The 20,684-nt window shown below is 36.5% G+C and overlaps 2 protein-coding genes across 3 annotated transcripts in view; one reads left to right on the top strand and one right to left on the bottom strand.

The window, feature by feature from the left end:
- Nucleotides 1-14,843, bottom strand: part of LOC107225377 (unconventional myosin-Ie) — a 48,822-nt gene extending 33,979 nt beyond the window's left edge. Inside the window, exons 1-3 of the mRNA XM_015665825.2 lie at nt 14,200-14,843; nt 8,449-8,574; nt 40-129 (exon numbers count right to left, since the gene is read on the bottom strand). Of these exons, the coding sequence (XP_015521311.1) occupies nt 40-129; nt 8,449-8,574; nt 14,200-14,202 (219 nt within the window). The 5' untranslated portion in view covers nt 14,203-14,843. The remainder of the gene's footprint in view (nt 1-39; nt 130-8,448; nt 8,575-14,199) is intronic.
- On the top strand, nt 4,538-8,390 carry LOC124295304 (arylphorin subunit beta-like). 2 transcript variants are annotated; one of them, XM_046744844.1, is made up of 6 exons: nt 4,538-4,773; nt 4,908-5,238; nt 5,663-6,102; nt 6,711-7,027; nt 7,241-7,587; nt 7,739-8,390. In XM_046744844.1, exons 1-6 carry the CDS (start codon nt 4,567-4,569, stop codon nt 8,137-8,139), a joined length of 2,043 nt encoding a protein of 680 aa, XP_046600800.1. In that variant the 5' UTR covers nt 4,538-4,566; the 3' UTR covers nt 8,140-8,390. The 2 variants fall into 2 exon arrangements, with proteins under 2 accessions (XP_046600800.1, XP_046600799.1); XM_046744843.1 differs by having other exon boundaries at nt 4,598-4,773; nt 4,985-5,238; nt 7,739-8,388.
- Nucleotides 14,844-20,684: the final 5,841 nt, after the last annotated feature.

The following is a 20,684-nucleotide window of genomic DNA, read 5'->3' as shown; positions in this document are numbered from 1 at the left end:
AATTATCATTATTATTATTGTTATTATTTACGAACTTACGGCTCCCTGATAAATCTCGATTTCCTTTTCGCCGAAATAAGGCATCTGCTTGAAGGGATTTATGGAGACGATAACCGGACCGATGCATGTCTACGATCGGTTCTATAGTCAAGGAATTTTTCTGGCATACATGTGCAGTGTAAAAAAAAATAAAAAAAAAACATATAATCGGTGTATACATATATTTTTAGGTGTGGATATATCAGAGACTGTTTCGAATTAGGACGATACGTATTTTTCGCTGGATACTCTCTTTGGCTGGAACAAGTTCTGAACGTTAGTTTTTTCGAGTTATTTAAATTGGAAAAAAAAAAAAAAAAATCACACGGTTTTTAGGACAATTCAAAGCTCGGTTGAAATATTTTTTCTTTGTGGTTCGAAAATACTAATCATCTTCAGCGTGTTGATGAAACTTCATATTTGTAATTTTCAGCTCGTGCAACGATCTGCTAAATAATGATATGAAAAGTTTCAGATAATTTGATGTCATATTCTCGGCCAAAGAATAATCGAAAATCTATTTACTTATGTTAAATGTGTTACTTAATTATACACGGCATGCCCCTTGTATATAAAATCGTTCCAAAACAGGGGAACGCAGATTGCCGTAACGATAAGTAACTACATCCGTTATACCTGAGACAATCTATTTTTACCGCCCACGGAAGAAAGGCTTGGCCAACGGCCCACCCCTGAAACACTAATCTCAACACGATTAGATTGCTTTCGACTTATAGTTGTACTACATAAATATATACGTACAGGTAGGTAAAAAAAGGTATCGATTTAAAACGTGAATAAAATCCCAACGTGTTGACCGTTTTTCTAAAACTTTTTTTTTCTCTCGAAATTAGGAGAACGAATCTTTCGTTTCGCGTATGAAAACGTGGAAAATCTTTATTCGTCGTTGATATACTGAACCGTTCTTGAGAAACAGCTTTTGAAAAAGTCGCTGTGGGAGTGAGAAAAAAATTAATACAAAAAGAATGTTCGCCTCAATTTTGATCTTAAATTAAGATTCAAGGAAGAAATTTATTTTCGTTCAATCGAATACACAAAAAGAAAAAATCAAGTTTTCGGAAGTAGATCAACGCGGTCAAATTTCCTGCACGTTTCAAATCGATCCCGTTTCTTTTTTTTTTGGTTCACCCCGTATATATATGTATACCTAAGGACGGAAGGAGTAGGAGTGGAACAAAGGAAAAATAATCAACCAACAGGCAGCGAGGTGAGAAAGGGAACTTTGTTCGATTTTTTTTTTTTTACTATTCCGACGCCACATAATCAGGCGTGAAAACATCTGACGAAGAGAAGCCCAACCGACTTTGTCGCATGAACGAAGGAAATATTGATGATAAAATTTTTCTCTTCTCATTTTGTAATTTTTATCTTTTCGTTTTCTAATCTTATAAAAATGCGGTACGCTTAATTTACTTGTGCAGTAATTTTTCACCTTTTTCAACCAATCGCTTCAAAAAGATAATGATTGATTTTTCTTTCTAAATTGTGTTTGTGGTGAAACAATCAGGAGCTTGAAGTTCGCAACCTTCAACGTTACGAAACATTGAAACGAAAAAAAAGTGCCGTTTTGGCTGCGATCATAAAATTAAGATCCTTTGTTTTGACTGGTGCAACACGATTTGTATATGTTTTACTGTATTTTTAACAGTCTCCAAAGTCTCGAAATAGAAAGTGTGTTTAAAACCGTTCGCTACACGTTACAATTACAAAATTCAATCATACACGTAAACGTTTCTGCATTGTATTCAAAATAACGTACCATATAATTGATCGACCTTGCTGAAAATGTTTTGCGAAGTAACGAACCAGTGTTAAATTCTTTAAAAATCATTCTTTGGCAATTCCGGTTACATACATAATCGTACCGGAAATTATTTCAAGTGACGATTCAATTCTTGATTAGAATGGAAATCCCTGCCGAAATCGAATCAGGTTTCCTCCGCGCAAACTCATCGATCGAATGGTTAATATTTCCGAAACGTACAGTATAAAAGGAGAATAAACAAAAGAAAAAATTCTTTATTTTACTTTGTGAAAATAAAAATGGGCGAGAAGAAAATAACTAAATGATACTGTACGAGTGACATGTTCGCGCAGATTGGTCGTGTCCTCGACGTTTCTGTTACGTAGTGTTACACAATTAACTACACTTGAAACAAGCCAGCTAAATTATTTAGTCAGAATTAGTCATCACGTTCAGTAGCACGCGTTTTTATTTTACTAAACGCGATAATATAACGTAAAATAAAATAAATTCTGGTTAACTGGTCTAACTGTTTGGCGAGGGAACGTCTTTGGTCTTTCCAAGTCTAAACCTAAGCGAAACCTGCACGAAACTATTAAGAAGACGGCTAAATTTGTTAAACGCACCGAGTCGTTGTCCTAGTTCGTGATAAGCGATGCGACTGAAACCGGATATAAATTAAGAACGACGTCGGAAACAGGTTCGTCCTTGTTTAATTATCCCTTTCATTTCACGACTTGAACAAAATTCTGAGACAAAATTTAACGATTCAGAAATAGACTCCAATCTTAGTTTTGGCAAAAAACGATCGAGGATGTGGGAGAAATTCTTGAAGCAAAAAAAGTAAAACAATACGCAATACGTTTTTTCAATCATTCTTCATTTTACTTGTACAAAAAACCCCGATTCAAACACGCCGTCTTTAAAATTGTACGTTAAAGTCGGTGACGGGGTCAACTGGACCCCGTGCCAGCCGGCTGAGGTTAAAGTAAAGATATCAAACTTTGACGAAATATCAAAGTTTCGAATCCGCTCCGAAACCCGACGCTCAAAGTTACGAAATTGCAAAAATGCGAAAATTTGAAAATCTGAAACATCGAAATCCCGAATGATCCAAGATTTTCAGTTTTCTGAATTTCTGGCTCGGTGAAATTTCACCATTTTGATTTTTCGTTGCATTGGATATTTTTTTTCTGATTTTTTACACCCAGAATCAGGCGCTATCGGAACTTTTCAAATTCGGAACTTCAACCCCACCCCAATAGGGATTAAAATTTATTTCAAACGGTACTTGAAAGGAAAAGTTTATACTGAAGAAACGAGATTTTTAGGTTGAAAATGTTCAAAGTGATGGAAAAATTATTGTCATTGAGATGAAATAGGCGTAAAATGTTTATGAAATTTATCCATTTATCAAGAACATCATACGCACAATTTACGTAAAAGCGCGTACCGCTTAATTTAACATTCTTGCCAAATTTAGGAATGACAGGCACCAAGCACACGTCGTAGGCGTGTATACAGTATACTTTATTAAATATTACGCAGGGTATAATTTCGACATTGAATATTACACACAAACACGGAAGTAAAGCGGAATTTATTTAACATTAATGTAACATAATTATTCTCTGATTCATTAAGCTACGTGAATCGAGAAGAAGAAGAATAGAAACTGAAGCCAAAATAAAGTCAATCATATGTTTTGCTTCTACGTGACATTTTTTTCTTCCGCATTCTCTGTAATCTCGTCACTAATCGAACGAATAAAACAAAGGCTGCAATAGAGAAGAAAAGAAAACCCACGAAGCATAACTCATCAAAGTGAACTTTGTTAACAATGCGAGAAAAGTTGTTTCCGGATCGGATTGAATCACCTCGTTTCTCTCCAGTTTCTAATTTCTATGCATACGTACAATTCTACATGCAATTCTGTTAAACACGCGACAAGTAGTCCGTGTCAAACATGTCACATTGTCCAGTATTCAGATCATCGCACTCCGTAGGTTTAGAAATTGCTACTTTAATTCTTTGTCGTGAAAAGAGGTGAGAGGTGACAAACAAAAATGTTGTATACTCGATTCTCGGAGCCCCATTACACATTAAATTACCACGCCAATGTAGAGGTAAGGAGGACTCTACCTCCGTGTATAAAAAGTGTTCGTAAAGTACACTTGGGGACAATGAATATGAGACGGTTTTTTTTTTACACTCGACAGTTAAGTTGGCAACACAGAGAAACCTACAGCGCCACAGTCGGCCGATTACGAAACAAACTCAATCTCAATGAACGTAACACAACCCATGACCGTCGAATCTAACCTTAGGATACGTGTCAATCCAGCAAGTCATTATTCCAAGGTTAAATCCGACGGTCATGGGTTATGTTATGTTCATTGAGATTGAGTTTGTTTCGCACTCGGCCGACTGTGGCGCTGTAGGTTTCTCGGTACTGCCAACATAACTGTCTGGTGTAGAAAACTAGCCGTCTCAGATTCATTGTCCCCAAGTGTACCTAGAGAGAAATAAAGATGGCGTTACTGCAGTTTCTCTTATTGCTTACAAGCGCTGACTGGCGACTTGTTGAACCACCACTTCATGCTTTTTGGCGGACAATTTTTCGGTTGGAAACCCATATGAGATACTCGTTACCTATACCCTCCATATTTGTATTTCACATATTATCTTTTCCATGCAGGTTACCGATAATACCGAATCGGATCACCGTCTCAGTAACCAACTCGACAATAAAAAAAAAAAAAATGTTGCGAGATCTTGCAATCCTCGCAGTATTGGCGATATCGCCAACAATCTCGTGGATCGCAAATAAAGAGTTTCTACTGGAGCAAAAAACAGTTTACGAATTGCTACGGTACATCGATCAGCCGGAGGTTAGCGGCGATGGTTCATACTACGAATTGGGAATGTCTTATGAAATTGAGAAGAACATTGAGAACTATAACGACGAGGTAGGTGTAGAGAAGATGGTAACCAAACTAAAGTGTGCCACCGTAATGCGAAAAAGGCGAAATTGATCCTCCACCTAATTTCAGCACGGATTTCTGTGTATGTACTTTCTGCTTTCATGAATCGTTGGGTAAAGGAATGCGTAAGAAGCTTCCTAGCTCGTTATAAGAAAGGGATGCAGCCGCGGGGCAAAGTCTTCTCACCTTTTTACAGCGAGCTACTCGGGGAAGCAATCGACCTCTTCAGGGTTTTCTTGAATGCGAAGGACTTCGAAACGCTCAACAAGACCGCGGCTTGGGCCCGAATCCACATGAACGAGGGAATGTTCGCCTACTCTTTTAGCATCGCGGTTATTCATCATAAAGCAACAAGGTTCATCCGCGTTCCGGCCTTACATGAGATCCAACCACATCTATTTTTCAGCGAAACGGTCATCAAGAGGGCGCAGGAGATCATGTGGCGTAACGGTTAGCCAATTCAAGTTCGTTATTAAACTGACGTTATCGGAACTTAATTCCAAGGGCTGTAATAGTTTCATTTTTCACCGAATTGCAAGGTACATACTTCCATTGATGAAGAGTATAAGTTTGACTTTCCCTGATTTCCAAGTGATCCCTAAACTCTGGACTTCTCACTGATTTCCAAGCGTTCCCAAGATTTTCGATAGTTGTTCAACTTCTCACTGATTTCCAAGTAATTTGCAATACTAACAGGTGGCTCGAATTCCACCGTTGTCAAGGATTTCCTCGAACGTTCGATTGATTTCAAATCACTAATTTATACGGCGACCTGATTGCAAGCAAGTTCATGAGGTCCACATTGCATGCAGTTTCAAGTGAATTCGAATGATTACGTTTCAATCAACACGAATCGTTTTTCGGTTTCTTTCAGATATCAGCAGCAGTCATATATCCCCCAAAGGTTACTCAGTGATTCCGGCGACTTACGGAATCCGGCGCAACACCAAGAACTACAACTTCGACGAAGAAGAGCAGCGACTCAATTACTTCAGGAATGACGTGTCGCTGGCCGAAGCGATGCACTACGCTCACCTGCTGCGACCATTCTGGTTGGGCAGTCTAGAGATCAGCGACGATGTTTTAGCTGCCTGGCCGCCTCGCGGCGAGACTTTTCTGTGGTGGCAAATGCACACTTTGGCACTTTACAACATGGAACGCCTTTCCAACAACCTCGAGGCTATAAAAGAATTCGATTGGAACTATCCGCTTCCCTATGGACATTATCCCAACGCCAGCTATCCCAATGGATGTCAGTTTCCCAGTCGCAAAAAGAGATCGCGGATTCCAAACCACCTTTTCCCACTGCTACAGGTGAGCGTGAAACAGCTACAGTTTAAAAAAATTTCCGATAGAACGAAATGATGGAATTATGTTTGAACATACGTGGTTGAAAGAAGCTTCATTCTTTTCCTCACTTGTTATACTTGCAGCAAATTAGATGGACTAGACTATCCGTGACAATTCGTAACCAAGAAAATGAACGAGGTTGAAGTTACTAACGTTAATGTCACCAGAGCAATAAAACAAAAATTATTGTATTACAAATGTAGAATGACTTCGAAGGTGTCGAGTTAACAAAATATGAGTTACTTTTGCTTACTTTGCACAGTTTACCGCATTCCAGAGAGAATCTTAAAGCTACGTTGTTACATTGACGTTACGAACTTGAACATCGTAAGTGAACTGAGGTTCAGATTTACCGTAACTCGTTCACTGGTTCATGAATTGTAAGTAATTTATGACATTTGATTAACAGAATGAACGAACAACAGACGATCATTATTCACTCACTCACTTCCTCAGTTCCAAGTTGTTAGAAAATCACATCCCGATGTAAATTATTGGAATGTCCAAGCACCGCATGGCGACAAATAAATATACTGCCGAAACAAAAATTTCTCTTTTCATTATTTGGATAGAAAGTTCGCGACCTTGAGTCACGATTATCTTCAGCATTGGACACCGAGAGAGTAATGGATACCGACGGTGAATCGAGGGAGACGTATAAACAAGCGTATGTCGAACTTCTGGGTAATATTCTTGAGGGAAACGCAGACTCGATTAACCTGCCGTTCTACGGCACCTACTACGTATTGGCAAAACACATTCTGGGCTGTGCTCCTCGCCCCAAAACTAAGCACACACCATGTCCGAGCACTTTGGACCACTTTGCTCTCGGACACAGGGATCCGATGTACTGGTCACTCACCCAAAGAATAGTCAACATCTATCACGAGTTAGTTCTTCTTCCACTTACAGTGCAAGTTAAGAAATTCTCACTCCAAACCATATCAGAGGTCTGCATTTACTCCTCACTTCGTTATCACAGATCAAATTCGACGATAGATCCATAAAGCGTTAGAAACAGAAACAAGTTGTCGTTATCACGCAATCTGAAATAAATCGTAAAGTAAATTCGCTACGTAACGTTAAATTTTCCTTTTTCCAGTTTTTCCTCGCATTTGTGTACCTACGTTTACGAAGAGCTGGTACATGAAGACGTGGTGATACAGTCAGTTGAGGTGGAACCTATTTTCACGTACTTCGAGGACGTGGATTACCTAGTCTCGACGGGTCTCAAAGTGCCGAATGGGCGAGATGAGCCGGTGGTCAAGGTTCGCCAATGCCGATTGAACCACTTGCCGTACCGCTACAATATCACGGTGAAAAGTGCGAAAGTGACATCGGTTTGGGTCCGGGTGTTCCTGGGGCCGAAGTACGACTTCAACCAAATGGAGCTGAGCATATCGGAGAACTACAAGAACTTCCTGCTCCTGAACGTGTTCACAGTAAACCGTCAGTAAAACCCGCATAAGTCAAAATTCTTGATAGTTAATTGTACGGTTCTTGCCTTCCATGGACTTCATTGACGACCTTCCAGACCATTGTTTCTTCGCTACTCTCCTGATTTGACTGCACGCTTTTTTATCTCTTCTTCTGATTTCAGTTGAAAACGGAACGTTCACTATTCAGAGGAACAGCACGCAGGATTACACAGCGGTACCGGAGGATATGAGCGGCGATTCGTTCTACGAGAAAGTTACTCGTTCCCTGAGGGATATCAACGACACCTTTGAAATGCCGTGGTATCTTTACACCCTGAAGCTTCGCAACTCCATTCCTAAGGGCAGGATCGATGGGCTACCACTTCGGCTATTCGTCTACATAGGTTCACCGATTGACGAATTTATCCACACTCATTTACCTTTAAGAAAATCGATCACATTTCCCCTGGACAGACCTCTGACGGTTGATCCTGCCCGTTTGCCGAACGCCTACTTCAAGGATGTAAAAATCTACCATACGGAACGTTCGAAAATCAAGCATAAGACTCGCGAAACAAATTGAATATCACCTCAAACGGCAAAGTAATCGACGAATGTGTTTTTGTTATCGTTGCAATATATTCATCACGCTTTGTATTATTCTTTACGTTATTCGTCATCTTATACGTTCAACTGCAGCTGTTGTTACAAATAAGAAACGACGCTTGGTTGCTTATGAACTTGAAACACCCTGAAATTATTACAGAAAAAGAAATTGTTCAAATAATTTGGAATATAAGAAACTGAATGTAACAATTTGAAGATATTATTCATAATTCTAAGGTACTGAATTTATAGTTGATTCAGACTTTGCGTTACTTTTCAAGGATACAAATATATAGTTGTCCATGTATCGTTTTTTCAGATTTTCAACGATCGAATCCTCGTTGACTTTTGGTAGTAATACCATGTCGTCAACACCCGACACCTTGACATTTTGACTCTGCCAGTGATAGACCTGAAACGAGAAAAAAATAAGGAAAATTTAATTGTTCGTTTACTAAACGTTCAGTTACTAAAAGGAAATCTTGAAATTTACGGATTCCGATTGAGCTGTGTCAAAATAAAAAAAAAAAAAACAAACTCCGATACAAAACATATTTTGCACAATGAGTAGATTTAAAATCAATCGTAGTGACGTTAGGATGAATTATCATCACAATTATTGTTGTATGTGGCAAGAGCAAAAAAACGTACAGCCGACATCCGCTCTGCTTTAGTCATTTTTACGGATTAGGTATTTGTGTGCGATTGAACAGAAACAATGAACAAGACAGAATCACGCAACAGCAACTATAAATTCGACTAACCGCTGAAATTTTAATTTTTATTATTTATTTAATTCTCTGTTTCTCAACAGAATATTTCAATATGTACATAAATTAAAACCGAAGGATATATAACGCTGGAACAAGTGCAGATTCATGCTCAATGAAGAAAGCCAATGGATATCATCGTGTCTCGGATAATTGATTATCATCAACCGGTAATTATTGAACGATAAACTTTAACTAAGTACATTTAACTTTTTTTTTTCTCGTTATTTTCTATTTTTTTGCGATCCTGAACGATTTCTATTGATCATTAATCAAATCCGTTCAACAGTTTTTTCTGTTCACTTATAATGAAAGTAGAACAGAGAAAGTACAGCATTGAACATATTTAAAAGATTTCAAAATATTTCATTATATTTTTCGCTCTTCAATCTCACATATCCGTAACACATGTCGAAATTTCATACAGAATTAAACGCGTGAAAATTTGTACGATAAAAGATATAATGCGAGAATTGGGGAAGGTATTATTATCACCTATTTCATGTTCATTTTTTGTATATTTAGAGAACTTTTCCAGATATTTTTCTTGCGGTTTTTTACTATTTCTGATAGTACACTAATAGGTTTTCAATACTCGGGATTAATTGTTTCGATATGATGTAAATTGTTATTGTTAGAAACAAATTGATTGAAAAAAATCGTAAAAATTTAAGGAATAATTCATTTCCGAGAATGTCACCCCTGTACACGTATATATACATGTTTTACATAAATTGAAAATTTTTGTGATAACTGGTTAAGAATCTGAAATCAGATTTAAAAAATTCAAAATGGCGGATCTAATACGGCAGGAGAAAATTTCAAATTCGTTCGAATCCGGAAAAAAAAACTTTGTACAGGGGTTTTTGGGATCACTGATTACGAACCTGAAATCAGATTTTGAAAATTCAGTATTACGAATCCAATCGGCGACACCGAAAACCCCTGCATAGATTTTTTTAACCGTGTACGATGAATTTTTAAATCTTTGTCCACCGTCTTGAATTTTCAAAATCTGATTTCAGATTCGTAATCGGCGACCCTAAAAACCATAGAATACTATCTTATTATAAAAATTGACCCAGCACAATAACGTGTGACTTGAAGAGTTATTATTATCATTGTTATTGTTATAATGCGTTACGACCCGGTACTTCATATGCGATATATTAAAAGCAAGAAAGGACCGGGGTGATTGCGCTGCTGCGATTGCGAGCACTCGAGGACATCAGACTCCAAGGTTCTAAGATGATTACACATTTCCGGTTGGTACTGTTCGCTAAAAGTCTCTCTCTGTTCATAAACCGAACTTCCGCCGGCGGTGCTCCAGTGAAACCACTCGACACGACGATTTTTGTGCCTTGATAAAAATTGTATGTAACAACTCACGTTCCGAGACGCGTGGTAAAATAAATATTCAAATTGATGATGTACAGCATGTACGTGTAATTAAATTACGAATGTAATTCAATTTTCAGAATAGCAAAGCCAACGAAAAAAATTATTCGCACTGAATTCTTACAATTTCCTTGAAATATATATTACATACAACATTTATGCAAAAGTTTTGCTGCACTCCGTATATTTTGTACTAATTATTACGGTGAGAGAAGTGAGAAAAAAAAAACAAAGAATGCAAGGAATAAAAAGCAAAAGAACAATTTACTTTTTAAATGTATGAAAAGTTTAATCGAAGTAATACGATGTTTAAGTTGGTAACGTTATCGTAACTAAACATTGGGAAAAAAATTACTATTTTTTTATTTTTACAATGATTTTGATGAAATTAAGATTGCAAAATATGAGTACGTGTTGTTTTACAGCGGTTTACTTATTTTCAAACATTTCCAAAATTGCGAAATGACAGTTTCTCCTCAACATGAATCATTTCGATAACGTTACAAACTTCGACGTGACGAAATATTTGCATTTTTTCTCTCTCGGACCGACGCTGAAATTTTTGAGTTACAGCCGCGAGTCCAATGACGACTCTGATTTGACAAAAGAAAATTAAAAAATTCTCAACGATAAAGAGAGTTAAAACAGATTCGCGAAATCTGAATTATCCAATATGCTAGTTGTGTCTAAAAAATGTAAATTAATGATCCGAGCAAAACGGATGGCTGTACGATAAGTGATAAAAGATTAATTACATGGATACCAACAAATACTTTAATGTTATGCACGCGATGTTGCAGGTATGCTGTATGCATAATTCTCCAATTGTACGCCGGCGGTGTTGTTATGATTATAAATGAGGCTACCGAAGAAAGTAAAACATAACGGTACCGCCCCCGCATAAACACCGCAGACGTACTAATTTTAATCAGGTTGTTACAACAGTCCAAGAACGGTATTACAGCAGCGATATCTTACTTCAAAGTTCATCGGCAAAGAGATTTTTCGCCTTGTCTTTAAAAGTTGGGTAAATTTTTGGAACGAAGTTCCTTATCGCTCGTTCACCGTAGGGGCTAGGCGGAAAAAAACGACACCAAAAAACCGACACTTTTTGGCTATAGTGCTCGTTTGCTATAGTGCGCGCGATCTCCCTCTCTCTCTCTCTCTCTATTCCAGCGTGTGCGCGCGCTCTCTCTCTCTGTCTCAGCGCTTGGGGTGGGAGACGGCAGCAGCGGTCTCTCTCACTCACAGCGCACGACTATACTTCGCCCCTCTTTCTCTCTCCTACAGCGTACAACTATACTTTGGGCCGCAGCGCGCTCTCTCACAGCGTACGTCTATACTTTGCCTCTCTTTCTTTTTATATCTTTCAAAAACACATTCGTACGATTTTATTACCATTCCTTCATATATTTGATTTTTCATTTAATTATTCTTCAATTAAACGTTCTTAATTTATTCAATGAGCAGTAATATAGCGTAAGGAACTTCGTTCGTACCGGCTGTCCCATGACAGCTCTCATGTTTTTTTTCATTAAAAACTGTTGCAATTTCGAGACTTAAGAATTGAATTATTATTACTTGCTTCCTCGTTAAAGCTATCCTTATTTCGATTGTTGTGATTGTTTTTTTTTTCTTTTAATTTTATATTCTCAAAATACAACACGTTTGCAGCTGCAGTTGCAGAATACTTGTTTAAACAAAATTAAAATAGCTTTGAAAGCCGTCGTTTGTATTTTTAATAGACACAAAATTGGAAACCAGAAGATTTTATGAATAAAAAATAAGATGCAAAGTAAAAGAAAAAAAAAAAAAACGAAAACATAGCTCAACTTTTCGATGTAAGAAACACAAGATAAAAAATACTATGCATCGACTTTGGGACGACGAAAAGTGACAAAAAATTTCAATCTTACAAGAAGTGAAATACGTTTTTTTCTCGTATGTATAATTTTTTTCTTTTCATCCATCGATTCACGGATCACACATGTTTGTAATGAATTGTTACATGCACGTTTTTTTTTTCATACAAAATGTCAATCACATTGATAATAAAATAAAAATATAAAGTAAGTATATCTATTAAATTTAAAAAAATGACAATACAAGGGTTTTCTTTAACATAGTTTGATGATAGTCTTAAATAGCTCCAATTAACCGATTTATTTTCAATCTCATTTTCGACAATTTATACAGCCTTCGATGATTATTATCATAAGACTTTAACGTAGATCGTGGTAGTAGAAAATAGAAAGTGTAAAACGAGTAGAATTTACGAAAACAACCACATCAACTGTTTCAAATCCGTGACGTGCATGTTTCTTCAAAAAAGACGAACTTGTAAAATTATTTTCTCTGCGTTGAACATACGAACTTATATATCTATGTATATTATTGTATATGTATGCAAGGAATCCAAGTAACGGAGTGACGGATGAGTCAATGGGGAAGCGGAGAGAAGATTCTTCGTATAGGTTCGTATATGTTAATGATGCTGACTCGACGTATAACATGGAGAATAGATTACGAGAACCTACTCAGAGTATGAGCGAAGACGAAATGACAACACGCTTAATCGTCATCTGCTATGCTCATCCGCGTGTGTAATAACACGACTTGAAAGATACGACGAATTCATTACATTCATCAAAACCGCAAGTATCGTAGTTTCCAAACAATACGATTTTCTTTCATTAATATCAAGTGAAAAAAAAAATTAATAAACAACGCGGTTTAGATTCCACATCATTACTGTGTAATGCATTCTTTTCTTTTTTTTTGTTCCTCATTTCTTTCGTACTGGACTTGAAAGACCAGAAACTGTGTAAAAAAAAAAGAATTTTGAAATTTAGCGCGCGTGAATTGCGCCTGCTCACAGATGATTCTGCACACATAGATGTAAACGATACTTGATAAGAACGTACGTCAGGCGGTGAATAGAATATTTGAATTTAATGTGAAAAAGCAATGGTAACAAGTTCGCCTCATGCGTCATTATCCTTCGGAGAAACGTCTCGCGCGTAAACCGGACAGATTTTTGTCCGCATGAGGTACGTGGTTATTTTCTCCAACACAATAAGAAGGACCTTCCGGCGTCACAAAGAGGCGGCGTGCATCATCGCTAGGTTTCAAAGCCCTGTCTCATAAATTTCCGAGCGTAATCGTATAAAGCCTGTTTTAAAAACGAATTTGCTAATTTATTCTGCAGAAAAAATTCAGCAAACGTATATAAGGTATTCACGAACAAGATAGTGACTTTTCTTTAGTTGTACCTGCAGTACATAACTGATACGTGACATAAAACTGAAACTTGGAGAGTCGGTGACTAATCCGTAGAATAGCAACAATCAGCGACGTCAAAAGCCGTTGTATACGCGTATAAAACATCCTTAAGAAGATATCGGGAGATAATAGAGTCGTAGTGACTCAGAACCGACTTCGCCTCGCGCGAAATTAACAATCGTGAAATACGCCTACAACTGATATCAGACGGTCTTTCACCGATTAACGAAGATAACATAATAATTCCCGTAACGACGGCGCCCCGATAACCGAAAACAGTTTAGAGCTCGATGGCTCGAAACTGTGTATTTCAAAACATCATCGAGTTGTAAAAGTAGCTCTCCGCAATTATTGCGGCAGGTCATCAAAGAGAAATTTAAAGTGAGAATAGCAATAAACGAGAGGTAAAATCTCTCTCACTCTCTTTGCAATGTTTTGTTTTCTACGTTACGACAATCGCGATAGTTTTCCTATCTACGCATCGCATCGACCATACCGAATAACAGTCGTGGAGAAAGTAGATTAACTAGAAGAGAAACACAAACTAGGGTATGCTGAAAACAAAAAACAATCGTCACGCTACTCACCATTTTGACGCGAATGTGTCCTGCACTTTAGTGTTTTCCTCCGTTCATAACAAACTGCACACTCACAGTTCGACCAGATAAACAACAGACAATCGTGCCGCAGGATTAAGAGACAGTCGAGATGTCCGGCAGCGGTGAATTTTTGACGAAGAGTTTGAAAAATTGAACGCAACGACAATGCACCAGTCAGCGAACTCGATATTATTATACCCTAATTGTAGCTGATCGTCATCCAGTTGTCAGACGCCAGCAGTTTATCCATCTCGTCGTCGTGGTCGTTGCGTAAAGTGTGGCTAATCCGAACTAGTCTCGCACACAATTTACAGTAACTAACAAAGCGCGAATCACCAACACTCAACTGTCACTCACACAGCCACTGTTTCCAGCTGACACCTCGCCAAGTTACCGACCGAGTCTCGGTGCAAGCGTTTCGCGTGTAATTCGATTTCGGTGCTTTCGGTCCACGGTTTTGTTGCCGACGTTCGATGAGTAAACCAGGGTTTCACCGTTTTCGTACACCGTTTCTTATGCAGTTGCACCTGCTCACACGCACGAGAAACACTGACGCATGGAAAACTGTGTCGTCTGGTACGTGACTCGTAATCTGTGATTACCGCAACGCACCCGATTCGACGGCCGTTTATTCTCGACTGCCGACTAGGAGCGATAGAATCATTTACAGCCACGCATGGCGCCCCTTGCGGCAAAAGCGAGAAGCTCGGCAGTGACTCTCAACCTCATACGATGAATATTCTAAGACGGTGCGATGAAATTAAGGTGTCTGGAACACGGTGTCACGTGATCGATTTAAGAGTTTTTTACGGAAATCCCGGTTATTCTTTCGTGAAACATCGATTCGATGTGGTATTTTTCGTCTCAGAACCGTATTAATATTGTATGAAGTGCGCTCTGGTCGGCTAGTACCGATAAATTATCATATTACTTAATGATCGAATAATCCGAACAATGTAACTCCGCCTGTCTCGCGGCGAAATAAACGAATGAAAAATCCGGATATTTAAGATATTTATTCGGTCCGAGCTGACTAGAGCGCACTTACTGACGGTAGCACGATCGCTTTACGACAAATTTCAAATCCATTCATAACTTTACGAAACAATGAGCTGGAGTGTCGCAAAAACTCTTAAATCAGGTACGCGACACTCCGTTCAAAACACCTGTGGCATATTACTCCTGAAATTGATTACCTTCAACGTGCCGAAGACTTTTGTCGCTAAAATTTTTACTCCAGTACGATGAACAAAATCTAATTTCTAATACGAACTAACTCTAATGAAATATATCGAAAGATGTAACAAGTGAAATTCCGATTCTTACCGAAAAACTGATTTATTTGCTTTTGACCATTCACTCCTCGATTACTGTAGCCAAAATCAGTAAAAACCTTCGACTACATGTTTTTTTTCTCTATTTTTCAGAAGTCCTATCAATATTCAAAATTGAAATGCTATATGCTTCGAGAATTTTAAAAATCTAAAAATTTCCACCGCATTCGCATAATGATCGTTTGTGAATAGTTTGCACCTGTTCTTTATTACTTTCGATAACGAAATAAAGCCAGGTGTACTTGATACTTGTATATGATGTATATCTACTAACAATTATTTTTATTAAATCGCTCATCAAGACACGTACATACATCATATTATTTGAGCAACCATTATTGTTAGTGCAGATCGATGTTCTTATTTTTGTCTATCTAATCTTGCTTTAATCGAGCAGCGAGTCGAGGTTATAGATATAGTAATGATTATTATTATCGCACAATCATATATCGTAAATATATAAATTAAGTCATGCGGATATTGTAGAAAGTATAATTAACTACTCTAAAATCAAAATTGTGCGGACGTGCTCATTTATTTCCTTCAGTTTCCTTTTTTTTTTTTTTTTGCACATAATAAGTAACTCCAGACATCGTATTCGGCATCCATACAATCATTTTTTACTTTTCATCGCCTTTATGGATCTAACAAAAGTATTGATTTCGGTCGAAAATCACTTTCTGATTTCAACGACTCTTTCAACCTCTAAAATCTGAAAAACAAGTTTTTATAAAAATCTCGGTCTGTCCGACAAATTCTCACGATGATCTCGGAAACGGCTCGATGAAAATCACTAAATCATACAAGATTTTACAACAAAATAATGGGCATGAAAAATTGCCATGTCCCGTTCAATCTAAAGTTCCGGTTCTACCGGAAATCTCTCTATTGTAAATATTTCTAATGAAAATTAAATTTTCTAGAGTAAAATCGACGGTAAATAAAAACAAATTAGTTTTTTTAATCACGCGTCGTTTGAGAGCCGTCAGAGCTACTCTCATTGTCAAATCTAACAGCGGGAGTGAGTCACGTATGAGATAATAAATACGGTCGTGGATTACAGAAACGCCGGAGAATTTCTTTCCCGACTGACGTGTATTCCTGATACTTCTCTACTTCACTAAAGAATATCGTTTTTCCTGTGAGAACAAGAAAACTGCGGCCGTTGTGGAAATTCCACTTTTACCGCAGTTTTTCACACGACCTTCTGGCAATGCTGAACAAATATCGAAACGTCTGATTCAACTACCATGGATACATATCATCCCAGTCTGAGTCACGAAGAAAACGCGCATAAAATACCCAAATCGAAGTGAATCAATTGAATTGAGGCAATGCCTATAATTCAGGAACTTAGAAGATATCTCATTGTTAACACTAGAACTACAGTCAAAATGACTAATCTTCAAAAAATCTTAATAATATAAAATTTTATGAATTGGTGTTTTTTGAAGACCAGTTATTTTGACTTGTTTTGGTAGAAATAGCTTCGTCTTAATTTCGGTATTTCTAATGTTAATTACAACCGAATAATCGACGTGCTGGATCGTGTGGGAAAAACTGTAAATCAAAGAACCTTGACGCGTTATAATGATATCATACATCTGAACGAGAGATCAGCTTCGAAGTAAGTCAAATGCGTCACTTCAACGTCTACAAATGTGTCATGCATTTGTATCATACGTTGATGACGATAAATAGTATTTTAGTCGGTACCCGAAGGCATCGCAACTGCTCTCATACCACTTATACAATAACTTCGCATAAACCAGTTTAATACTGAAATAAACTAACTTCAATACGGTGCATTCTTCGCTACGTAAAAAAAAATATAACCGACAAAAGAAACATACTTACGATTGTCGGTAAAAGAAAACTATGAACGATACATGGTTCTATGGATAAAATTATTTGGATAAACTTCCATTTGTTCTCTGATTGAAATAGTCTCATAATATCCATATTCAAAGATTTCAACGAAGATGGAACTACTTTATTCTCTTTGCGTTTTGAAATTATACTAGATACGTTAAAATCTGTTCGAAATAGTAGAAAGTCTTGCTTCGATGTTTTCCATGAGCGGTTAATGAGGACAGCAAAATAGGAAGGAAAAAAATTATATTGCAATATTAATTTAAGCACCGTAATATTATTTGACCGCGATAAATGCTACTCCTAATTCAAGGTCTCGCGTGCCTTGAATATACGTGTAACGTTCGCTCGAAATTCAAATGCGAGAAAGCCGTTTAACGGTGATGCGCCAAATTCGCAACTATTCGCAACTGTAATAACAAGTATTCAGCTGTTACTCCACCTAATTCGAATGTAATCATACAACGTGTCTATCCAAGATTTTTGCACACCGCATAAGTGAGCTGAATTCGTGGCATGAAATTAACCTGATAAAAAATTCTGATCGGTGGAAATGCTAAAGTGCTCGTAAAATCGTTTGTCCTTTTTTCCTTTCTTGTTTAATTATTTCTACTCGTTCAGCAATTGATACTTTTTGATATACACGGATTGCGACTTGTTTATATTATTCTGGAAACGGTATATATCGCATCGCATATGCTGCAATAAATTTCCACACGGCATTCTGCTGTACGTACATGGAATATCAATGCTACCCACTGGCCGCCTGATTTCTGTTTAAGTAGTTCGGTTAACAGTGTATTTTTATATACTTGTAACGACGTATTATCATTATTAAAAAACCGTAGGTTTCGAATTGAAAAAAAAAACAAATTATTCACGTACACATTCACGTGTTATTAATAACTTCTGTTCGAATCTGCGTGATGTTTAGTTTACTATTAATTTACTTTGCAAGTAAGAACTGACAATATTAATCATAAGATATAATTAGATACGGACAGACACAAACATACTTTTATTCCCGACTCACAGCCATAATGTTCACGTTTTTTACCTGAAAAGCGGGACAAAATTGGGATATTATTCCCGCTTCACTGTTTTCCCCTCATCTTTGGGAAAAAAAGTAGCATTTCCCGCATCTACGGAAAGTATTTCCTCCAAATTCAAATTAGCGGGAAATATGAAATCGTATTTCGCGCAGAGCAAAATTAGCGGGAAATATGAGATCATACAAAAAATAAAAGAAATTGGAAAAATTCACTGGTTAAGATACGTTCGAAACGTCGATCTTCTCATTTCGATTTTGTCTAGCGGTAACTAAAATTAAAAAAAAATTATCGAAACTCTCAATAAATGTGATCATTTTACAGCTGTTGAGCGGCTTCGTTCGTAAGAAACAAAAGTTAAACATGGAGGAAAGAATTAATTTATGCACACGATGTATAATAAATATGCATACATACATGTATTACGTACTTGAACACAATACAGTGAACACGAGTTGCTAATTGTCTTTTTGTATTTCTTCTACTTTTTCAATTTTTATTCTCTTCTTTTTTTTCCTTCTCTTTGTTTCACCTATCACACAAGTTTTCAACGACTTACATTAATTACGACGATACTAGCACGTGCAGTTAGAAGCATTAATGAAGACAAATTTCAATAATTTGTATATACGTTTTTTGATCATGTATTTTCAATGGGAAATTTGAACAAATTCACATAATTAGAAGTTTTTGACTAACAGCTAATATAATTACACAAGCATATCAATGCGGTTTATTGGAAATTTCGGGGTTTGATAGAAAATTCTTTTGATCATACTTGTCGTCGCAGTTTTCGTTTACAATTCGAATAAACTTTTGTATGAGAAATAAACATAACAACTATATAGTATACTCAGGGGGGAAAAAACCTGAACACGAAACGACAATAAGAAATACGTATAAAAATGTGTAAAAATAATAATACGTATGTACGTGTGAAATTATATTTCGATGAATCATTTCATCGTTTTAATTAATTGTCAGTAAATTTCGTTGATTGTATAAAATAATGATTGTATATTATTTACTGTGTATCATTGTCATGGAAAAAATTTAGTGCTTTTTTTTTTTTAATTTAAATTTATGTAGGTACGTATTTCTGTATTACAAATAGGATTCCTCTGAGGCGAGAGATTGAAATTTCTATTACTGATATGTCAGCTAATTAAGCGCCATACTATTTAACGTAGTTATATGCTTCATAGAAACGAAATGAAAATTTTTCGGCAATAGTAATATCTTATTCATACCATCACCAAGCTTATCCTTTTTTTTCGGCACCCTCATCTTTACTTGTCAGGTAATTTATATTCTATTTTATTTATTTACAAACACGTTGATCAATTGAGAACTCAGTATAGAAACTCATTCACATTCACATACGATTTATAATTGTATCAGTATGTGTTTCTATTACGTACGCAGCTAAAAAATCATTTTGTACTAAGGTTACTTCATCTATTTATATACTGTATCTATATATCGCACCAAAATTAAACAGCCTAGTATTCGTGATAATAATTAATTACGGGATGTTATAAGGTATGTATTTCATGAACGACAAAGAGCGAAAGTGAAAAAAAAAAAAAAAAAGGAATTTAACAACGCTTTAATATTAAAGCCGAGAATCCTGCGGTATATAAAATAATATTTATGTATGCAAGATTGATTAAGTGAAGATTTACAATTCTTACGTCAATTGATAATCAAGTCAATCGACTAGATTGCTGATCTTCGATCCATTTACAACTCTTTCTAAAGAGCCGAAGAATACGAAATTACTACATGCTTGCCAATCTTACTAAATGTTGATGATTAGATTATTGTAAAAACCATCGAACATGAAGCATAGAATTTTGTAGTATTCCCAGCTGATGTCATACACATACATAACACAATCGCGACAATTATGTACATAAATCAAATTAAAATTCTTTTTTCTTTCTTGTTTTGGTTGAGTGTTTGGTATTTTTTATGACGTAAATGTCAAATTTCTACGTAAATAGAAGTATATATAAGACAAATATATACTACACTTATACAGTATAATGTATATTGTTACTATTGTTGTTGTTGTTGTTGTTGTTGTTGCTGTTAATATAATTGTTAATATTATTATAACCAGGCAAGATTGCGTAAAAATTATGCTATCAATAATTAATTATACACGTAGCTGAAAAGCATTTGTTTTTTTTCCCCCTTTTTTCATCTACTAAAC

Source organism: Neodiprion lecontei, chromosome 7 (assembly GCF_021901455.1).
Source record: "Neodiprion lecontei isolate iyNeoLeco1 chromosome 7, iyNeoLeco1.1, whole genome shotgun sequence".
In the NCBI taxonomy this organism is placed as follows: domain Eukaryota; kingdom Metazoa; phylum Arthropoda; class Insecta; order Hymenoptera; family Diprionidae; genus Neodiprion; species Neodiprion lecontei.
The sequence above is the reverse complement of the archived record's forward strand: the minus strand, read 5'-3'. Positions and strand labels throughout refer to the sequence as shown.

Bases quoted from the DNA above. Each gene is read 5' to 3' on its own strand.
- LOC124295304 (XM_046744844.1), top strand. From the start codon at position 4,567: ATGTTGCGAGATCTTGCAATCCTCGCAGTATTGGCGATATCGCCAACA. The intron at 5,239-5,662 runs GTTAGCCAATTC...GGTTTCTTTCAG, and splicing joins GGAGATCATGTGGCGTAACG to ATATCAGCAGCAGTCATATA. The intron at 6,103-6,710 runs GTGAGCGTGAAA...TTATTTGGATAG, and splicing joins ACCTTTTCCCACTGCTACAG to AAAGTTCGCGACCTTGAGTC.